General features: G+C 39.8%; 1 protein-coding gene across 1 annotated transcript; it reads left to right on the forward strand.

Moving 5' to 3' along the window:
- Window positions 1–1,622: 1,622 nt before the first annotated feature.
- ugt8 (UDP glycosyltransferase 8) lies at window positions 1,623–23,152 on the forward strand. The gene is made up of 6 exons (XM_078260712.1): window positions 1,623–1,828; window positions 6,709–7,541; window positions 11,750–11,892; window positions 16,372–16,448; window positions 19,368–19,587; window positions 19,803–23,152. The coding sequence occupies exons 2-6, from the start codon at window positions 6,711–6,713 to the stop codon at window positions 20,182–20,184; spliced, it is 1,653 nt and encodes a 550-aa protein (XP_078116838.1). The 5' UTR covers window positions 1,623–1,828; window positions 6,709–6,710; the 3' UTR covers window positions 20,185–23,152.
- Window positions 23,153–24,123: the final 971 nt, after the last annotated feature.

Below are 24,123 nucleotides of genomic sequence, written 5' to 3' on the forward strand. Positions count from 1 at the left end.
CAGATTACCCATATGTATGATTTTTTTACCCATATGCATGAAGTTATTCATATTATTTATATAACAAAAATGTTAAATATTCTCTGATTTCTGCCTCTCAAATGTTTAGATTTGCTGCTTTTCTCTGTTTTATATAATTGTAAACTGAATAGTTTTGAGAGTTTTGTTGCTCACGTCACCATGGCTTTGGTAAATTGTGATGGGCATTTTGTTGAGATTTTACAAGCTAGGCCACATAATTAATAATTTCATTGCGAAAATTAATCGACGGATTAGCCCATAATGAAAATAATTGTTAGTTGCAGCCAAACAATTTACATAGGTATAAAGCTGGTATAAAAGGTGCCTTATTAGGAAATGGTAATATGGAATAATATGTAGCCTACGGTGTTGGGCACATTACTTCCAAAATGTAATACATTATAGATTACTAGTTACTGTTATTTGAGAGTAATTAGTTATATTACAATATTACTGTCTCTGAATTGTAATGCTTTACAATACTTTTGCGTTACTTTTGAGTTACTTTTACCAAAATAACCGCGGAAGTTTGACTTGGCAGGTAGCTTGTGATTTTCACCACCGGATCAATAAAGTCTCATCTTAATCTACTTTAATACATCATAGTTTATTCATAATATTTTGTATAATTAATGTGAATTTGCAAAGTAACTAAAGCTATAAAATAGAGAAGTAATACGTACTATAGGCAAGTAGGAGAAAATGAAAATACTCCTATTTACAATTGTATTGAAGTATGGCATAGTTACTTTCTACTTAAAATGTGACGATATTAAGTGTAGCAAGCCTAAACATTAATTTCCCACATTGTCCGTGCTGATGTAACGTCACCTGTTGAGACACAGATGTTGTCCGTACCGTCTCTGGTTCTGGCTCTGACCACGGGAACAGGACAGGACGGGACAGCACCTTGTTTCAATTTTAATAACTCTTGAAAAGAATGTACATCTCGCAAATGTATCCGTCTCTGCAGTCATCTCAACCATCAAACTCCAGCAACAGGAAATAACACTCACAGACTTTTTTTTTTTTTCACTGCCGAAATGTTTCGCGGTGTTGGTGAATTATTAAAAAAAAAAAAACACCACTAAATGTCAGGTTAAAATGCGTTGTAACGGGTATAATATTACTGAAATGTAATTAGTAATGTGTTATATTAGTGCGTTACAGCAAAAAAAAATACATTACTGTAATTGTATTACTTTTGTAACGCGTTACGTGTAGCCTACAACTACACAACACAACTCAGTAATAATTAACTTTTCAGATAAACACTCAAGCCTCTCTCTCTCTCAGAGGCAATATATTCCTATAATCTAATCACAATGTATAATTTATTTTGAATTTAATCCTACAAATACCCTATGCCAGTCAGAGAAAGGTAGCCAGTTGTTGGCCTCCTTTAACAATCCAAATGTACCTACATATAGGCTACATTCATCCCAACTGTTCATCCCAACCTATAAACACAGATAGAGTCACCTGTAACAGAGACATGGGCCGATACTCCCCACTCCACCCTCATTGTGCTTTACTCAACCAACCACAACAACACCCCCCCCCCCCATCTCGCACACTGATAGTCCCGCCTTTCACCGCCCCTGTGAGAGGGACTGGGAGTTTAATGTTCCCTCTGCCCGTCTTCGATACTCGGGGACACATTTTACTTTAGCCTACTGACATTTTTTCCTCACCACTTTTTGTGTGCTTGACTTCCTCGACACTTTAATTTGCGTCTACGAAAATTAGACCTAGCCTACTGCAGTATCACCGCCCCACCTGACCCGAGCAACATTCAAGCCACAAGGTAAGGCAAACACACGCGAACTAAGTGCGTGACACAACAGGTGTATCGTAAACTCAGCCTGGTTTACAAAACATATTTTTTCATACTTTTTTCCACGCTTATAGTTCCAAAGAGTAACTTGATATTATTTAAGTTGACAGCAACTCTACCGTGTTGTTTGATGTTTTTACTGAAAGCTCAGGTGACACGGTAGAAACCTCCTGAGAGCAGGCGTAGCCAGGCTTCTGTGTTGCGTTCAAGTGTTTTGCGAATGGATTGATTCGGATATTATTTTGATCTTCTGTAGCATCACCATGGATATATTTTGTTAGGCCACATTTTTACTTTGATATTTTTGCATTGCATCATAGCATTTTAAAAGCGTTTTTACTTGCTATTTTTGCTTTCTGGATTATCAGACTTAGGGTTCTGTGTTAGACCCTGTTGAGCTTTTTCACCCTTGACACATGCACTGAGATATATTAATTGCATATTAAACTCCAAAAAAGCCACACAAGCAAACACTGTCATTAAACACACCCATCCTGCCAGGCTGTAGGCCTACTGGCATGCGTTTAAAGTTATCAGAGTTTTATTTGTGATATAGAGATTGTAGGCTACACACAATTGTATGATTCAGTTACAGCTGTTAGGAGGTAACTGCTCGATCTGGATCCCCAAATGATGTCCAGTTGGCTATCCTATATGATCTGAAAAGTATAGACGCACTACACTCCAAAGCCTATTTCGCCTAAATGCATTGCTTCTCTTTTGCTTCTTACACCAGAGCCCCTGTTCTGCTTGTTGCACCAAACCTAAAACAATCTCCAGACATGTTTTTGTGGTTTTGCTTGAGCACTCAAACTGTTTGTGTCATGAGGTGTGCCTTTACCCCTTAACCTTTTTACAGTAAGAGATAAAAGGATAAACCCATCTAAAAGGAGGCTGGCTGCCACAGTTGGGAAATTGTGTATTCAAGTATTAAGGTTGTCAATCCTAATTTCATGATAAATTTCATTTCAGGAATTACCATTATGGACAGAATATATTGTGTATGGATATTTTACTACTTTTTACCTCTACATCCCTGTTTGCAACCATTCCTCAAATTCATCAGTGCTTCTTTTTTTTTGCAGTGCATTAGGTTAATGAGATACTGTGGATGGTTACTGGACACCTTGCTGCTTTGTCTCAGTCCCTTACTTTATTTGTTATACCAACTGTCAATACTTAGTAAGACGGAGCCTGTCGTACCTGTTCTTGTATGTCGATGGTTGTGTTGTGGCAGAGGTAAAGAAAGTACAAAGTCAGCAGGGACATGTAAAGAAATATGGCAGATAGGTTGAATAGGACACGGAATGTCTATCTGGTCTGTAGAGTTCCATTGAAAACAGCATTGGACGGACTAGAGTTAATGTGAAATTGGGTTCCTCATGATGAAAGCCCAGTAGGCAATTTTGCAATGATAATTCAACAAGTAGACTTTAGCTATATCCAATATCAAATGCTGATGCTAGATGCTTAAAGTTATAAGGGCATGCAGAGAGACCATGTTGCCATTATAAACAGCTCCTCATAACCCTTAGCTTGGCAAAGTCAAGTGTTTTTTTCCGATTCAATTTATTTTCCACCAAAGATCTAAAAGCTTAATTTAACTACACATTGCTCAGGGCTCCACCATTCATGTTTGATTTAATAACATACTTTGAGCTAATTAATGCTAATGTGACACATGCACTAGTCTTGCCAATCTTGGCCTTTTAAGGGACATTTTTGTTTTTGGGGGGCATTTTAGGCCTTTATTTTAGAGGACAGCTGAAGTCATGAAAGGGGAGATAGATGAGAAATTACATGCAGCAATGGGCCACAGGTCGGAGTCGAACCTGCGGCCGCTACGTTGAGGAGTAAATATATATGGGCGCACGCTCTACCAGGTGAGCTACCAAGGTGTCCCAAGGGGACAACATTTGGATTATTTTGCAACAAACAAACCTAAGATCAGTTACGCTTTATTTGAAAGATGTGAGGCAGAATAAACTGTTTGGACTGAGTTGTGTTAGACTTATTATCAGTTCTTGGAAGTCACATCTCCCCTCTCAACAAGGTGCAATGAGCTAATGAACCCCCAATGTGGAAGCAGCAAGGCTGCTCCTCCTGCTGCGCTTAACCAAGAAAATGTTAGTCCAGATTAAAGAGTGATAGTCACTGTATAATTACCTTCTTGTGTCACACTAAATAGATTTAAATAGCTTCATGTGAAAGCTGTAATTGGTTTGATTTTCAATATTACACAACTGAAAGGCACAAGATACAAGGCATTTAATTTGAGATGATAGCAGCGATATGATCTAGTTTCTAATTATTTAGATTTTTTATTATTATTTACATTTTGTTTGTTGAGGCGTAAGTGGTTTTGTTTTGCAGTTAACTCATCTGTGAGGTAGTTTTTACAAAATCTCTTGAGTCTGAGTTTGAACTGTCAATATAAAGCAGACCAGTATGGCGAAAAACGTGACCTATAACACACAATGGTACATTTGCACAATGATATAAATGAATGTCATTAAGAAAATATGTAATTTGTTTTTATCATGTATCTATTATTGTTGATACTGTATATTTAAGAAGAAGAAGATGGAAAAAGGATTGAAAATATAAAAGGTGAAAATACAGTGGATGCAGAGTAAAACTTAAAAAGAAAGTAAATAAATATATTTTGCTGTTGGCTTTTGCTTGTACACAATATTTATGAGTTGGAGTTAAGAGACTCACAAGTAATAAAATAAAATGGAACAATAAGTAATGTTAATATGATATGCATGCAGGTAGAGGCATTGCAAATTTCACTCGGCTATAGGTTCAGACATATGTTTCACTAATAGTAATGTAGCTGTCTCACATCACAGTATCAAATTGATATACCTCCCAGCTCTAATCTGCTTAAAGTAACTTCCTTATTTAACTTTAAAATATGTTTCTTTTTATATAAACTGTTGTGCCTCATTCATCTCCACTTTCTTCACACCTATTTTGCATCCTTTAATTCTCTCAATCCAGATCATTTCCTCAGCCCTCCCTGTGCGCAGGATAACCAGACTCCATTGTTAGTAATTTAAGTCATGACGCATCACAGTCCTTGGTAGACAGTGGCTGGTTCCTATAGTTACCGCCAACAGTCTGGGGCTGAGAAGTGTTTGTAACGATATCCTCAGGACAATGCTAAACAAAATGGTGGCCACATTGAGTCCTCTTCCCACCAGGCCTCAGCTGTTTGCAGAGAAAAACTTCACATTGTGGACAAACTGTGGTGGCTGACACACTATACTAGATAAACCTGTTAAACGTGTTCTAAGCGCTGTCACGCGTTTTTTAGGCTACAACTTTGTAACATACAGCAAACATCTCCTCACTATCCGCTAGCTGCGTGTCCCCTGAACACACTGTAAAACAACGCGGTCTCTGTAGACAGCCCAGGCTCCACAAACGGCAACAAAAACAAACTGCGCCAACCTGCACCACGAAACATAACAAAAAGTGTTCCAGCCAATAACCAACAAGAAGGATTTGGGGGTTGGGGGTTGGGGGGTTAGTGCGTGGAAGGGAGGGGACGGGATGAGGAGGAGGGAAGGGCGAGTATTTGTTTGACAATACTTCGAAAGTCAACAAGAAGTGACATCACCCAACATCGCTTAAAGCACCTTTTAATATGCTATCAGGAGATGGTCAGCGGAAACAATATGGGCCATGCCATTTGACATAGATTCAGATGTAACATTGAACGACATATTGAACGAGAGGCAGGCTAAGCCCTGGACAGGTTGCCAGTGTGACATACAGATGCAGAATCACATCCACACCTACAGGCAGTTCAACTTTCCTATTTCCTTAATCTTCAGGTCTTTAGACTGTGGATTGAAATCCACACAAACACTAAACCCCACACAGGGAACAGCAAGGTTGGGTTTAAACCAAGGACCTCTCCCAATTTATTTATTTGCTTAACTAGTTGTATGTTAAGGTTGATTACATAGTACTATGCTAACACATGTGTAACAATTGTGCAAAATCCTTCTTTACAAGCCCTCAGTACATCAGTTTATTTTGGCCTTGTCTAAAGTTATGAGCTGATAATCTGAAGCACCATATTTAAACAGATATATGCTATCTCCAACGTTTCAAAACAAGAGCTTGTAGGCTACACATTATGTAAATAGGCCAATACATTAGTCTGCTGTCACACTGTTATGTTGTCTTTAGTTAAACATTTGGAGTACAGACACCACAGTCACAGTCACACTTTGATCATGGAGTATCATTTATACATTTCTCCCCCCAAAGGTCTGTTTGTTAAGGTGTAACCCTCTGTGCAAGGAGAGCATGGGTTAGTCATTGTAGATTAGGGAAACCTGAATAATCATTAGCTGTCCATAAAGAGGCGTCCAGGGTTGATGATTAATCCAAGTTAGAGGGAGAGTGTAGGCATATCAGGCACAGGCTATGACATGGTGGCATGATAATGGTTCTTTGTGGTTGCGTTTGTGAATAGAGTGGCTGGAGGTTAAGAGTGACGTTAGTGCTGCTACCCACACCATGTCAGTGACGGCTGTGCACAGATTGAAGAGAGATGAAGAGGTGTTTAGAGCATTACATTCATTTCCAGAGTTGCCTCCTTGCATCACGGGTGACTGATAAATGTGGCCCCATTTGCCCTAAATAATTCTCAGTATTAAATACATAATGGCTGTATGAATAATTTCTCTAACCCAATACTAATCTAGGATGTTTCTATACCTGCTGAGCCACATTGATTAATATCTGTATTATGACACTTCTTTGTCCTCATTCCTTGGTCCTTATTGAAATTTCAGGCGTTAACATTGTTCATTTGTTTATAACTTCAGCCATGCTTCTACCCTCTTCACTACTACTCATCCTTGGCCCCCTCACCTGGAGTCCCAGTGCATCATGGGCCGCTAAAGTGATCGTGGTCCCACCCATCATGTTTGAATCACACCTCTACATTTTCAAGACGCTGGCCACGGCTCTGCACCAGGAGGGCCATGAGACCCACTTTCTAATTTCAGAGGGTCGTGGGGTGCCCCCTTCCCCTTACTACCACTTACAGCGCTACCCAGGAATCTTTAACAGCACCACGGCTGACAATTTCCTCCAGTCAAAAGTCAGCAACATCTTCTCAGGCCGCCTGACATTTCTGGAACTGTTTGATATACTTGACCACTACTCTCAGAACTGTGATGCTGTCGTTGGCAGTGTTGAAGTAATGACCCGCCTCAAGGAGGCCAAGTTTGACCTGCTGCTGGTAGACCCTAATGAGATGTGTGGTTTTGTGATCGCTCATATCCTGGGTGTGAAATATGCCGTGTTCAGCACAGGCCTGTGGTACCCTGCAGAGGCGGGCGCCCCAGCCCCACTTTCATATGTACCCGAATTCAACTCATTGCTGACAGACCGCATGTCTCTGGTCCAGAGGATCGCCAACACAGCTGTTTACCTGGTGCAGCGCTTTGGAGTCCGTTATATTGCATTACCCAAGTATGACCGGATTATGAAGAAACATGGAGTGAAGCCTCAAGTGGCCATGTCTGACTTGGTGCAGGGCAGCCGGCTGTGGATGCTATGCACTGACTTGGCTCTGGAGTTCCCCAGGCCCACCCTGCCACATGTGGTGTACATAGGAGGCATCCTTACCAAGCCCCCCAATCCACTTCCACAGGTGAGAATTACTGAGAGACACATAGGCAGCTGACAAGCACATGGGGAGATTTGCAAAGACTGACAAAAGGTTTTTGTGTCATGATTGTATGGTCTCATGTACAAGAGTGTAAGAGTAGTAGATTATCAATGGCAAATCAAGTGAGAAACTTAAAATAACCAGACGGCTATGTCCGTTTGTGGCTAATCCAACTAAGTAAATACCTGACACATCAGGGTACTTCAGCACATTGATTAAAATGTCAAATACAATCCATAAATCAGTCCTGCTCATTAATATGAAACATTTCACAGTGGCCTAATGCACCCAGAAAAAGGAGAAGGGATAGTTATTAACCATATGGAAAATTCTCTAATGGCTGACAAATTTATGTCTGTATGACTGGAACATAAATTGAGGGTTCTGTGCCATTGGTGACAAAAGCACTGCAATTCAATGGCGTATTCATGGTAACAGAGTAACAGGTAACTATGACGTTATGCAAAAGTAGTATGTTTTTTTGGGCAGAATGGAAAGCCATATTGTTGTGCTTTACTCTGTTTTCACTCAGAGAAGTTTATCCTTTTTGAATTACATATAAGTATAGTTTCGTGCATTTATTTGTCTTTTTATTAGACCATTGACCATCACACTTGCACACATGAACGTTTCAGGCTCTGCCTTTCTCAGTATGTATGTTCTGTGTGTGCGCCCTAAAGGACTTTGATATAAAAGCAACAGGAAGAGCTTGTTCTTTCATTTGTTTTATTATTTTTGCATAAATCTATCAAATTTCTACCAATTGTTTTTTATTGATTGTCAGTTAATTATTCATGTTTTTTTATCATGTTTTGGGCAAAAGTGGTGGTAACTCTTATCTCTTACATCTAGAGCTGTAACAATTCCAAATTTTACTGTACAATTAATTGTCTCAGAAATAATTGCGATTAACAATGTAATTGTCTCTTTCAGTCGAATTTAAAAATATTTATTTATGTATTACTTTTTCAAAAATATAAAGTTTTGAATGAATCCCAGTATATATCTTTTGGTTATATCACTGTAATGTGACCCAGATAATGTAAAAACAGAAGTACACAGCCTATGAAGTAAACCACGCTTCTTTCTTATCATAAAACATTGAATTTTCTTCTTGAATGAACATAAAATTGACAATTACCATCACCAGTCATACCTCTTAGGACCTTAGCTAATGTTAGCAATTAATTGCGGTTAAACAAAGAAACGTTGGATTACGTAAAAAGAAATTGCGATTAGACAATTATGTAATAATTGTTACAGGACTACTTACATCCCATTCAAGAGAACATTTTTGTTAATGGGTGGAATCAAACCACCACTTTTGTCACTCGTGTATGATGAAGCTCTTTGTAAGTTCACATATAGAAAATACACAAACACGTTTTTCTTCGTATTATCTCCCCTCTCCTGTCTTAACAGTCTGACTGAGTTTCAGTATGTTTTGTATCTACCCTTGCTTGTCCCCATTGTCTTGCCTATCATTAGTACCTCTTATTATCAATCCTGCTACAAAGCGATCCTTTATAGGCGACGATGCTGGGGTGAGAATGGGTTTGGGTTGGATGCGGTAGATTTTCAGCAGAGAGGGAGGGGAGTCATGGAGAGCAGAGGCGGGTGGTGACGGGCGGGTTAGTCCAGCGTCCGGACGCCGAGAGAGCGGGCCGCCGGTATCTACTGTGGGGGGTGTTGGAATGCCACTTCAGCCAATAAGGAGCATTGTGGCCTTTTTGTGTGGAGGGAGTTATAATAGAAGTGGAGGGAGAACGAGGCCATTGTTCTGGGCAGAGCTCTGGGGACACTGAGACTCTTTTATCGGCTCACTGAGGCTGCGTTGTAGGGACAGTAGGGCTGCGCTGCTGGGACACAGAGCCCAGTGTGCCCCTGATGTTGCTCTGTGCCAGGGCCAGCCTTAGCTGCCGCAGCTGGACCATTGGCCTCCCTCCCTCTATTTGTCCTCCACTTCTATCCTCCAACATGCCTTCTCCCTCACCTCACACTGTCAGTCCATACATTGTCACTTACCAGAAGCTGCTAAACTTTGCTAAGATATGTAAACAACTCCTTTAAGTGAAACCTAAAACGGGAACAGGGTGCAAGGAGGAGGAGGAGGAGGAGGAGGAGGACATTGTCTTTATTCTTCCAAAGGTGTGTCATATTTTCACTGCCTCACGCTGTCAGTTGGTAGAAACTGAAATGTACCGCAGGCCTCTTTCCTTTTCTTTTGATTTAACTATTGTGCTGACATTTAAAATGTTCCAGAAACTTTTTGATAGACAAAAGCTACAGTATACCAATGAACATAGGTAAGACAGTTAGTAGATGTAAACTTTTACATGTTTAATCATGTAAACAGTGCCCATGGGGTTTTTGTTTTCCAATGAGAGTTGCAGTTTTGTTCCCTAACTTTAACCCTGTCACCCAACTTCATTAAGGAAATGATGACAAGGTAATGTGATAAATTGCATTTACCTCATAGAGATGTTACCATATTAATCAGTTTCAGACATGCAAATACTGTTCATGTCAATATCTAAGTTGTAATTACGACTGGGAGCTGTCTGATATATCCGACTTGGATCTAATTAATGGAAGTGTCTCAAAGCAAACAAACATGGACACATTACATGTCATTTAGCTGACGCTTTTATCCAAAGCGACTTACAGTTGCTACATATGTAAGAGGCTGCACACCTCTGGAGCAACTATGGGTTAAGTGTCTTTCTCAGGGACTCATTGGTTGATGTATCACAGTGGGAAAGTAACAGGGATCTTGTTTCTAGAGAGACCCGCTGCTGTTGCGTTTTCTTTGCGCATCACAAAAGAAACTCACTCAGCCATGCTTTTCCGGTGCCGTCAGAGGTTCCGCCGGATGTCCCTCAATTTCAGCCGGATGTCCCTCACCTTCCGCTTTCTTTGTGTTGCCATTCTAAACTCCGGTCGATTTGGGAAAACTTCCTCCGAGCTAGAACCAACAATCAAATTATATTCATCTTTTTTTTAATAGAATTCTGATCACACACTCAACAGCTGTTTTCATTCCAGAGCTCGCCTCCCTACTTGCACACGTTCCACCAAAACAAGTTCCTTCCCGAGGCTATTTTGCAGAGGCACCGTTTCTGCGTCTGGCGCGTAGTGCCGCCCAAGACGATTGTGATTAGTTTAAAGAAATGCCATTAAACCAGAGCTTTTTCTCGTATCTAGGAATGTTGTAGCCAGACCCTCCTCCGTAGCGCTGGGGAGGAAGGTCTGGCAATGCCAGACCACCGTCCCCATAATGCACCAGCATTTGTGTAGTTTTTATTTTTATATTTGATTTATCAAGGTAATGCACACAGTTTTCATTTTGTACAAACGAAGGGTTTGTGAAAAATGGTGATCTTTTGCGGAAGTATGCTACTGTTCAATTTTTGCATTTAAAGCAAATTGCAACAGGCAGTATTTCAGATTGGTTGCTTTATGGACTTTCAACATTATTTATTAATGTCAGAATTCAAATGATAATGTGTTATGCAATACTAGGCACCAAATTGCAAAATGCAAGCTCAGCACATCCTTACTTGCAGTTCTGAGGCATTAACTTAAATACATTTAACAGCTTCATGCATTATACATTCTGTGTCTTGCTTGATAAACTTCTACCGTGGACATTTTTATAAGTTCATGGATTTTAATTTAATTAGTTTAAATTTAGTTAGTTTAATTTTAAATATTTTCACCAGCTGCAATATGATAAGATGGCACTTGTTAAGGGGGTTTATAGTCTGGGACTCTCTGCTTATATGCCTTTTGCTTTTCAAATTACAACATTATTAAAAAAGTGCAGTAAGGTCTATGACATACACTTTAATTTATCTTTGACAACAGTGTTCAAAGTGTATGCGAAGGGTCTGTTTTATTGGTGTCAGCTATTTATATTTAATGGGTTAAAATGAATCTGAGATGGAGCCCAGCTGTTAAATTGCAATGATCACATTATGTCTCCAATGTGGGTTATTTGAATGCTTGCAAAATACATATGACTGAATTTACTATGAAAGAAGGGACTGGTGAGGTAAAAAAGGGAGGAAAAATATGTGCTCCACAGCATAGTAGTGTTTGCATTGTAGTAAATCTTTCTCATTGGCAAAGAAACAATGTATTTTGCTCTTTTTTGTTGCTCTCATTATCTTTTTCTTATATTCCCACAGGACTTTGAGGTGTGGGTGAATGACACAGCGGAGCATGGCTTTGTGGTTGTGTCATTTGGAGCTGGGGTCAAGTACCTTTCCCATGACATTGCTCACAAACTGGCAGGAGCCCTCGCCAGGCTGCCCCAGCGTGTCATCTGGAGGTAAAGTATCTTTTTTTCTCACTTACACAGGACACAGCTGTCACTCTGACAGATGTGAACAGGGTTTTCTGGTGAGCTTCAAGTTACTGGATTTCCTCCAGTTGACACTCTGGGGCCTCTGAATGTCAGAGGATATCAGAATTTTATTTTATTATTTTATATGCAGCCCCATAATCAGCTATGTTACTGCTGTTCAATGAGGCAAAATAAAGACATCTGTCTTTGTTTTAAGACCAATGTCCATGTTACCACCTCACACTTGTTTGAGGGTGTTATCTGAGGTCATCCAGTTGATCAAACAGCATTCAGTAGCGGATTGGATCCTGACCCTTAAGAGAGTCCATTCAGGAAAACTTAAGACACAAATTTATGATGATGGCTTCAAAAGATCTTTGCATTTGATTTCATTTATCCAGATGATAAAGTCATTTATCCAGAACATTTGCTCAGTTAAACACACTATTCGGTGTCTCATGAACATGCAAACAAATAACGCATGCTTGTGTTATGTCTTACCACAATTTTCCACTGGGCGCATCAGTGCTGCATCTGGCTGTGCTGTGGTTTTGTTTTGTTCTCCGCCACGCGCCATACTACACCAGGAGCGTCTCAGAAGCGGAGCGTCTTGCTGCCTGACCTGCAGATTTTATTGTCTCTACAAGTGCTTTACAGAACAATCCTGTGTTTATTAAGCTAGTATCTACCTTCCACTCCATGCACTCCTACAGTTAAACTCTATGCCTTCTCTTTTCTGGCGTTGTCCTTATAAAAAGGATCTGTGATGTCTTATCCTTGTTTTTCCACCTCCAAGATGAATCTATCGTGGGCCATGGCAGTGTAGGAGACAAATACAATATTGGGGGATGTGTTTTGGTAAATTGACTGGATGACTGTGTCACTTCCTGACCGGCTGTCCGAACGGCCAGCGGCTCGCGTGAAAATAGACCTGACCCAGTGGAAAATAGGGTAATACTTGTAACATTAATGATACACTGACTATGACCTGAGCAGGAAAACAAAAAATAAGAGAAGGGGCAAGTGGGGCTGATAGAGGAGAAAAGAAAAAAGTCAGTGCTTTAAAATTCCATCCATGAAACTGTTAATCCTTTACTCTTATCTCAGTATATTTAAGAGATTGTGATTCACTGACCACATTCACATTGTTTTTGTGTCATTTCTATCCCATAGATGGCAAAGGACTAGTTAATTAGATTAAAAACTGACTGTCTTGAAGTTGCATAATCCTTATGAGACAATGCAATTTGTTTATATAGGTATATTTTTTCTGGGACGTCCAAGGAATGCATCATTAAGAACTGCAGGAACAAAGCTATGAACCTAGTACATATATACATGCGGCTCCCAAACCATACTTTTTTATAGGTATATGGTGTAGCTGGGTTAATATTTAAGTACTTTTTTTTTTAAATTGTTTTTAACTGCTCTTTAATGTTTTATGTAAAGCACTTTGAATTGCCCTGTTGCTGAAATGTGCTATACAAATAAAGCTGCCTTGCCTTACCTATACATGAGAGACATGTGCCTGTGTGCAAAGGTAGGTGAAGGTCTTGTACAAACACCCTACACAATTACAATTATGTCATAACTGATAGCATGGCTAAGTAACATTTGTTAGGTATCTCTGTGCCAGATAATTACTGTTGTAAAATGTTTTTATTTGGATCATATTGTAGATTTCAATTCCAGTTTTGCTGTAGTTATTTTTTAAGTTTTTTTAAGTTTGTTTCAGTTTTTTTTTTCTTCTATTTTGTTACAGTTTTAGCTCTAGTTTTATCATTATCCCAAGCACTCCAGTTATAAGTTTAATATTTTATGTTATTATTGACCCAATGGAGATGGATTACTCAACTTTGAATATTGTTGACAAGGGATCCTTGTTTTTCAGTTAATACATTGTTACCATGAATAGATTCCTTTTTTTGTCATTGCACATCATTGTACAACAAAATTCAGTAGCAATCCTAACGATGCATTGGCACATACCAAACAGTAATTAAAAAAAAAAGAAAGAGAAATAAAAAAATAAATAAATATATATATATACACACACACACACACACACACACACACACACACACATTATGAATAAAGAAATATGTATTTGCTGTGACCTATAAAAACAGTAAAATAGCTGAGATATTGCACTTCTGGATATTGCACATTTGCTGAGTTGTAGTGACCCTATATACAAGTAATACAATGGGGAGTAAATACGTACAAAGAAATATACAAAGGTGCAGTTGGAACTAATTATCAATCGCGCTGTTCCATTACATTTCCTTCTGGCACAGTGTGTGACATTCAAATGTGTGCAAACGAGTGCAGTAGTTAACAGACATTTTATTTCTAGACTGCACACATGACAAATAACTAACTGCAAAATGTTGGATTATGTTCAGAGTTACCCATTACTCAAAGAGAGGTCAGAAGAGTGATCATGTGAGTTGGAGAAGCGTGAGGATATGAGATAAGGAGGAAGGAGACAGAATTAGAAAATGTATTGTTCTTTTTTTCCAGAAAAAAAAAGTAATACATTAGTAGAGGATAATATGAAGTTGATATGAATCACAAAGCAGAGGCATGGAAAAGAGAATAGGAAGCACTAGGTAGTGTATAGAGTTGGGTAAAAACCAGCATACCGTGGTATGCTAGGAGCAGGGTTCAACAACAGACACTCATGTGACTGAATTTGTGGGTTTGGAGAACTCCATGCATTTTAGTGGCTAGAGCTGGGCAGAGTCCCTGGTGCGATCTAAGATGATAAGGTTGTGGTTGTCAGAGCACTTACCAGATCTTTGGGCAACAGGAATCGTGTGTTGTTATGAGGGGTGCTGGAGTTGCCTTTGCATGCAACGTGTGAATAATAATTTGTGATAATTTGTGTAATTTGTAATCATTTTCATTTTAGTTAGGAAAATGACAAAAGCTAATCTCAAGCACTGAAGTTATCAGATAATTATGCTCCACATGGAGGTATTTGACCAGGTCTATAGGTGAAGTGAGACAATGATCTTAAACTTGTAGCTACAGGCAGGATCCTCTTGTAAGCCCCAATACATTGCATATGACATTGAATTGTAATCTGGCTTTCAGTGGCCCTGCCAAATAAATGGAAAAAGGAAGAGGGCTGATGAGAGGGACAGGGACCAGGCCAAATGAATTGTGTCATTGATAATTGGCTGCATGAATGTAGGCTTTGATTAGCAGGACAGTGAATTGGTGCTTTGTTGAAGAGAGAAAGAGAGATGAAAGACTTTGGGTTTGGGAGGGAAGGAGACAGAGATGGACGGATGGGGGTCGTAATGTTGCATGCATATGTATTGTGTGCTGCATTTGTTGGAAAATGCTTCCGCACACACAACCACAGACACCAACAAACATACACACAATGCTGTACACATCCACCACTACCCGTAGAAGACAAACGGTTGAACGGTTAAATGTCTGGGTGAACAAGCGAAGCACTTTTTGTTTAGGGAACAAGATATCACTGTTGAATTCCCCTTTGTTCATTTTCTGCATCATGTAAATATTGGACTCAATTCATTTAGCCCTCTGTATATAGTATCTGTACAGTATATATTGTACCCACTATACATATTGTACATCCCCTGCCCTCACTATGCATGTCCCTCATGCTGAAAAGTATCACCAATGAAAGAGCAACATTTGGTACCTATTTAAGAGTACAAACACGTAGAAACACGAATAGAGTAAAATACATAAATTAGCCCAACAGAATGTTCTATTAGCAACACATTAGCCTCAGACAGCTAGTATAATGGCTATCTTAGTTACTAATAAACTGATAGCAGAAAAACTAAATTACAGGAATTGTTTAACATTTTGGGAAATACACTGATTCACTTTCTTAAATTCATGGAAATTTGTGGTAACCACCCCCTGTAAAAAACGTTGATGTCATTTTTACCCTTCGGTTTTTGTACAGATTAAACAAATGAGATATAGCGTGATAATTAGTGAGCCTCGGAGGTACTTGTATGTGGCCTTTGTTAACCTTTGGACAGAGCCAGGCTAGCTCTTTACCCCTGCTTCCAGGTTGTGTGCTAACATGCTAAGCTAAGCTAACTGACTGCTAGCTGTAACTTCATATTCACTGTGCAGACATGAGTGTGGTATCGATGTTCTCTTTGACCTTTCGGCTAGAAAGCGAACAAGTGTATTATCCAGAATGTCAAAGTCTTCTTTTAGCAAATCAACAGTCACAAAACAGTTGAAATAAAAGTGTATGCCTACCTACAGATAAACTCCAACAATGGTATTTAGGGAGTAGATAAAAGACATTTGCACATATCTGACAGATATGAAATAAATATAAAATACTGTGTGAATATCCAGTGAGGGATTTTGTTGGCGTTTGCACACTGTGATGACAACATAATCTACTAAAAGGTAAAATAAAATATATCATCATTATTTTCTTTTTTTCTTCCTTAGATTCTCTGGAGTTCCACCCAGTAACCTTGGTAACAACACCAAGCTTGTTGATTGGATGCCTCAGAATGACTTATTAGGTGAGTACATTTCGATGACACCACATACTGTACCCCTTTTCTTATTAACAGTCAAACTGGATGTATTGTATATAATCATATAAACTGAAATTTATTTGTCTGGATCAAGGCATGTTTAACACATAGCTGTTGTTTGCTGTTTTTATATGAGATGTTCCTACTGATGGTGTGGCGGACTAGGTTTTGTGTGGCTGGGTTCCTCCCATACCTACTTCCACCACAGTGGTGGGTAGAATGTAAATGTGTAAGCCACTATGTGCCTGTCAGGAATGAGAAATGTACAACAACATTCAGATATTGACAGCAAGCATTGTATTCTGCATTGGTGTAATAGCACCATGGTTAGCCAAGTCTGTGAATACTGCGACATTACGCCTGTGTGGCTTTCTGGTAGGTCAGTAAGTGTAATTTTAAAGGGACAGTTCACCACAAAACAGTACAACTTATTATTGCTATTACTGTGTTGCACCAAAATGCATTCATTGGCATTAAATGTACATTTTTATTAACTACAGCATCACCATTCCTTCAAAATATAACAGTTGTGGGTTAGTGTTAACTGAAGCATGCTCTCCAACTAAATTTATCTATTGAGAGGAAATAAACAGGTTATTGTTCAAGTCTGAGTTTCTGTGAGTAACTGTGTTCTCTTTGGATAGGAAAGTTGCTGTATATAAAAATTATTCCCCACCTGCCCCATACTGTGTGGTCTTTTTTTCCCTCCTCCAAGCTTGGGTTCTCTACAAGAGGCCTGGGAGCCTGAGGGTTCTGCGCAGTATCTTAGCTGTTCCTAGGACTGCTATTCTGGGCAGAGATCTCAGATGTTGTCCCTGGAATATGCTGGAGCCATGTTCCAGTTTTGGGGTTACAGCCTTAAGTGCTCCAATTACCACTGGAACCCATGTTGCCTTCACTTTCCACATCTATTCTAGCTCCTCTCTAAGCCCTTGGTATTTTTCAAGCTTCTAGTGTTCCTTCTTCTTGATGTTGCTGTCACTTGGGGTTGCTACATCTATCACAACTGCCTTCTTCTGCTGTTTGATGACCACCACGATGTCTGGTTAGTTAGTCCACCATTTGATTAGTCCCACAGGATCTTAGCTCTGTCATTTGTCAGCAACCTTTAGAGGTGCCTTCCAGTTTAACCTTGTGACTTCATTTCACAACTTACACTCATTACACTATGCCAGCCACTTGGTCATGGCGTTCCTAGTCTCGCTTTGTCAGACCTTCCTTCACAGCGCTGTGGAGGAGGGCCTGGCGAGTCCATACAGCATCCCGGGATGGGAGAAAAACATGCTCTGGTTTATTGGCATTTCTTTAAACCAGTCACTACTGGTGCCGCTGCAAAATAGCCTTGGGAAGCAACTTGTTTTGGTGGAACGTGTACGTTCAAAAGTTGTTTTAATCGTGCAACAGAAAACTCATATTGGACAGATAGTGTAGCTAGTTGTCTCGTTTTACCCTGCAGAGATCTGAGGAGCAGTTAACCATAGTCCTCACAAATTGACCAGAGTTTCAAATTCCAACACAAAGAAAGCGCAAGGTAACGGACATCCGGCCGAAAAGAGTGACATCTGGTGGAATTTCCGGCGGCAACGGAGCAATCCTGGAAGTGGAACCTCGTGGATATAGACTATGGCGTTCCATGTATGCCATACCTGCCTGCATCTTACACCCCGCTGTTTTGTGTTGGACTGTTGCAGGGTTATTAAACTGTATATATACTCAGCAAAAAAAGAAACATCCTTTCACTTTCAACTGCTTTTATATTTTAAGCAAACTTAACATATGCAAATATTTGTATGAACATTAAAAGATTTAACAACTAAGACATAAACTGAACAATTTTCACAGACATGTGACTAACAGAAATGGAATGTGTCCCTGAACAAAGAGGGGGTCAAAATCAAAAGTAGCCCTCAGTATCTGGTGTGGCCACCAGCTGCATTAAGTACTGCAGTGCATCTCCTCCTCATGTACTGCACCAGACTGGCCAGTTCTTGTGGTTGTTTTTGCCATCCTGTACCTGTCCCGCAGGTGTGATATTCGGATGTACCGATCCTATGCAGGTGTTGTTACACGTGGTCTGCCACTGCGAGGACGATCGGCTGTGCTTCCTGTCTCCCTGTAGCTCTGTCTTAGGCGTCTCACAGTAGGGACATTGCAATGTATTGCCCTGGCCACATCGGCTGTCCTCATGCCTCCTTGTCTAAGGCACGTGCAGATTAGCAGGGACCCTGGGCGTATTTCTTTTGGTGTTTATCAGAGTCAGTAGAAGTGTCTCTTTACTTCCTAATTTTCTTTTAACTGTGACCTTAATCGCCTACCGCCTGCAACCTGTTATTGTCTTTTTGACCGTTCAACAGGTGCATGTTCATTAATTGTTTATGGTTCATTGAACAAGCATGGAAATCATTGTTTAAACCCTTTACAATGAAGATCTCGAAAGATATTTAGATTTTTTACAAAAGTATCTTTAAAATACAGTGTCCTGAAAAAAGGGTGTTTATATATATATATATATATATATATGACCCTGATTAAGAGGGAAATTCATTTTTGCTGTGTTTTAGGTGAATTACATCTTTTTTAAATTGTTGAAATGGGTATAGAGAAAGTAAAGCTTTTACATTAAAATTCCTACCTTAATAAAAACACTGACTAGGTACGTAGTTAATGATACTGTTAAAAATGATACAGACACATACTCACACAGATCTTCCTCTAACTGTAAACCGTTCTCCCCCCACATTCATGTAGTGGGGTGCAACAGTGAGAGACTGCTGAGTGTGCAGCAGTTAGTGGATCTACAGTATAAACTGTAAATAATCTAGCAAATTAGGCACCCTGTCAAAAATGACTAATGAACATAATACCACATGGAAAATAACATCCCTCATTCCACCTGTCATCTAGGTCACGCCAACACAAGGGCCTTTCTGAGCCATGGTGGCCTGAACAGCATCTACGAGGCCATGTATCATGGGGTGCCGGTGGTAGGTGTGCCCCTGTTTGGAGACCACTATGACACCATGACTCGTGTGGCAGCCAAAGGTATGGGTATCATGCTACACTGGAAGTACATGACCGAGGAAGACCTCTACACAGCCCTGACCAGCGTCATCAAAGACACCAGGTTAGATGTATAAGTCTTGTATGCACAGTCTCACACACAAATGCTTTGTATATTAGTGTTATTGATCATTAGTGCCATCTAGTGACCACATATGGAATCATCTTCATCTCTCTTTCATATGGTTGTGCTCTCATGACTTTGTGCCCTCTAGCATGCCCATAAAGACTTGTCTCTTTATATCCTTGTTTCCAACCTCTGTCTCTCTCCCTACCCAGGTACCGCCAACAAGCACGTACTCTCTCCAACATTCACAAAGACCAGCCAGGCCATCCTGTGACCAGGGCTGTCTACTGGATCAGCTACATCCTACGTCACCACGGTGCCAACCACCTGCGCTCCGCCGTATACGAGGTGTCCCTCTACCAGTACTTCCTGCTGGATGTGATTTTCACTGTAGGGGCTGCCTTGGCTCTGATCGTCTTTGCCCTGCGACGGTTGGTAAGATTGCTGAGGGGGAAAGCCGGGGACCAGAGCAGAGGAGGTGGTGTCCCCAGGGATGATGGTAACATGGCCAATGGACATTGCCATAGCGAGAGCATGGCCAACGGGAAACACAAACGCAATGGCTCCTTGAAAATCGAGAAGAAGCTGAATTAATGTTTTGAATGACCAAAAGGGATGAGGAAGAAGTTGCCCCAAGGACTCAGCTCTAGGTTTAGTTTAGTGGGTTAATAAAACCTTTGAGAGAAAGCTGTTCTTAGGTCTGTGTTGAGAGGCAACTGCTACTCAGAGTGAGCAAGATGCTATAGGATACACAATGCATCGTGTGGGAACAGAGCAAGGCATCAGGTGCTCAAAATCTGTGTGTGTGTGTGTGTGTGTGTGTGTGTGTGTGTGTGTGTCTCTGTGGGTGTATGTGTATGTGTGAACTGAAGCAAATTTAATGAAAACTCTAATAAAAGAAGCTACAGCAATAAAACACCAAATTGGAAAGTCATTGAGGATCAAACACAGGAAAGACACATTGGGAGGACATTGTTTTTTCATGTGAGTCATTTCTCCTGCAAGTTCCCTGTTATCTTCCTGGCTTCCTTACCAATGGAAGGATGATGAAGAGGGGAAATCCTGAGCGCCAACTACTCATCCTCAGAACAAAACAAGCAAACCATTGGATAACTTTTAAAATAGTTAGGATTTAATGTTTTTAACTGCAAACTCTGCTTCTATGTGTGTCTGGTAACATGTAAATAGAGGAAACATCTTATCATTACTGTACAAATGTATTTTAATGATGGAGCCTTTTAATCTAATTTTTAATTTATTTCATGTGTCAATAGTGTGATAGCATTATGGTAGATGTACACTCCCTCGTCTAAGCTCATATTGGTGAAATAAACAAAACAAAGACTAACAGCTTCAGTCATTATAAGTGTGCACAGGTCTGTGCTTTCTGCAGTTTATTCATCCACAGTATTCATGGTGGTCTTGTTTCAAACTAATCAGAGTGTTGAAAATATTTTAAATTTTTCCCTTTTAACACGGTAGTGCCATCCTGTGACTGCACTTAGCTGTGCAGCGCCACATTATCTCCTGACTGACAGTTTGCTCTGGTAGAGTATAACTTAATTGAACATTGTTGGGCTTATCAGTGTGAAAAGGGTGATCATGTTATCATCCAAATATATAATAATGATGACAACTGGGGATACTGTGGATAGGCAGAGCCAGATCAGAAATGTGCTCAGGGATGAGTCAGAGCATTATTGATTTATGATGTATTGCTTCATTAGTCCCATATCTTAATTCTGCATCCCTATCTCATCTATTTATTGATTAATAAGGATTTATCACTTGATTGTCATTTTTAGTGCTACACTTGACTTTGTGCATCATTCCTCTGATTCATTCAATAGATAATTTCTAACATACTGTATGTTGCAAATGCTAGTTTTAAGTTACACAGTTCAGGTAGAAATCCATTCATTGCTTCTCCTCTGCAAGTTAAAGTCCGTTAGATTAAGCTATTGCGGTTTATGTACAGTTAGACCTTATGTAGGTAGACCTTATGTAATTATATTAACTTTTGAGTGTGAATGATTCACATTCTGTATGTTTCCTTTTATAATGCAAATACTTGTGTATGCTTGACTACATGTGTATGTGTGCTTGTTGCTGTTTTAGATAACTGTACAGGTTGTACAGAGTGTATGGATGAAACAAGACAAATGAGGTATACTTTAGCCCACAAACAAAAAACAACCCCTGGCTTTTTTGCCATTCTCTGAAGTCACCATTCTAAGTGTATGGCCATGCAATTGATTCTTTGTTCTTTTCTTTCTATAAGACTGAAGTTGTCAGTAGCTGTTTTTATCATCTTATGTGTCAATCCACTCCACTTTATTTTACTTAATCAGAGGAATGGTGTAAGGAGGGTGAAAGAGTGACTTAGTAGTCGACAACAAAGGTAAACCCAACTACTTCTACAATGAATGATACTGTGTCAAAAGTGACACTGATCCCCGCAGTGAAATAGTCTTTTCTTGAACCCCTGTTGAAGAGATCAAAGTACAGGGCGAGCTGGAAGAGTATCTTTGGAGTTTGTGGGGATTCAGTATCTTGCTAATGGACATTTCAGAAGGGCAGGTCCTCATGGACAAGGGACATAAAGATCTCATTAACCTGAGACTTCCAGTTGAACCACCAGGCCACATTTTCTGTAGTTACCTCCATTGCTCCAGCAGCACAGCCCAGACATCTACGTTCTAATGTTTTAAATTGCAACCACAACTGGCATTCTAGCAAAGAGAGTTTACCAAATGAATAAAGCATAGTACATGGACAATATATCTATGTATTTAAAGGAAACAGAATAAATGCTATCACTTAACCTGTCAGAGTTGCTGAGGACTTAACATCCAACCAACATATATGTTCACAAATCCTGTATGATAATTGAGAAAAGCTTCATGATCTTCCTTTCTCTGTGAGCTACAAATACACTTGCACAGCCCGACCCCATCCCTGCTGAAAACAGACTATTATACTTGAATCATCACCATTATCATCATCTATAACAAGTTCAGCTGTTGGGTATGGTAGGTAGGCCTGCAGGTGCTACACAAGCTATGAACAGGGTCTGGAGAGAAAAAAAATACATTTTTTTCATTGTTTTTTTCCAGTATTGATGTTATAGCCTACATAGTTAAAGGTCCACCCATGCCCATCCTTTACTACTATTTTTATTGTTTCTGTACTTACTCTGCAGTCTGACGTGTCTCTGTTCTTGTGACGTTTACATTTCATCAGCTTTAAGTTTTCTTTGTTCCGTCTTCAATAGTGCACTTGCTTGTTCCATTTGTTCACCTCTTTGTCTTACTCGTGACTTCCTGGTGCATTCTGCTGTCATTGTATTCTTGTCTTTTTCTTCCTCCTCCTTCCCCAATTAAATATTAGATGTTATTAGATCGACAGATAGACTCACTCACATTTTAAACCTTCATTTTACTTTGATTTTAAAATGACAAAGTCCTCAATTTTCTTGTCATGTGTATCCATGTTGTAAATAGAACAATGTAAACAAAAAACTAATGCTGAATAAAAAAAATACATATTTTGTTTGCAAAGATGATTGAAACTTTTTTCTCAAAAAATGGCCATGGTATATTGGGTTGTCTCTATTTTTGAAATATCAATTTAAAGGAAAGCCGAGAAAAGTTGTACTGCAATGACTTAAGTATGTCTAACTAGAAGGGCACCCAGAGAGTGCAGACCTCCGCCAAGGCATGTCCTATCTCACAATTTTAATGCAGTGTGAATTTTCCCAGTCATGAACAAATCTTTCCAATTATTCTGACACATGAATGAAGCACAAACACCCTATCTTGCAATGAAAATCAGGTAATAATAATTATATGTGTCTACTCCTAGTTGTAAATGTTTTGTTGCATGTTATCAGTGCCATTGTATAACAATATTGAACAGACAAGCCCATACAGTCCTTGATTTTGAGACCTGACAAGGCAGATGTTGATTACAGATGCTACTAGTCTCAATTTGATAGGGAATGTATAGGCTTTCTGTTGGGAATTGTTACCATGCACCAAAGAGGTTTTGTACGTATCAAATTGTAGAATCATCTAAAGTAGCCAACTGCTCAGATGCATGCACACAAGCCTGGGGTGGATAGAAAGGATCTAATGCTGTATGCTTGTGCTGAGTGAGGCTGGGGTAACAAAACACCCAGCCTGGTACCCTGCCTCGCTCACTGGCCCTGTTAATTATTCACACTGCCTGCAGGGGCCCGCAGACCTCACACACACACACACACACACACACACACACACACACACACACACACACACACACACACACACACACACACACACACAGTCAAAAGCATCTGCAGATATGTTTAATTTACGTTCATGCAGTTGTTTTCTTTTGTTGTCGCTGGTGGCCAAATCGGCCACTGTTCTGTTAACTGAGACAGGAAGGGGGGAAGAAATGGAGGGCAGGCCTCTGCTGATGAGGAATCTGATATCACAGAAAGCATAGTGGGCATCATTCATGACATCCTCCATTCATTCTCAGCCACCC

The sequence above is a fragment of the Sander vitreus genome, chromosome 2, assembly GCF_031162955.1.
Source record: "Sander vitreus isolate 19-12246 chromosome 2, sanVit1, whole genome shotgun sequence".
In the NCBI taxonomy this organism is placed as follows: domain Eukaryota; kingdom Metazoa; phylum Chordata; class Actinopteri; order Perciformes; family Percidae; genus Sander; species Sander vitreus.

Excerpts from the sequence above, each read along its gene's own strand:
- ugt8 (XM_078260712.1), top strand. The coding sequence starts at position 6,711 with ATGCTTCTACCCTCTTCACTACTACTCATCCTTGGCCCCCTCACCTGG. Across the intron at positions 16,449-19,367 it reads GCCTCAGAATGACTTATTAG|GTCACGCCAACACAAGGGCC; the intron begins GTGAGTACATTT and ends CCTGTCATCTAG. Across the intron at positions 19,588-19,802 it reads AGCGTCATCAAAGACACCAG|GTACCGCCAACAAGCACGTA; the intron begins GTTAGATGTATA and ends CTCCCTACCCAG.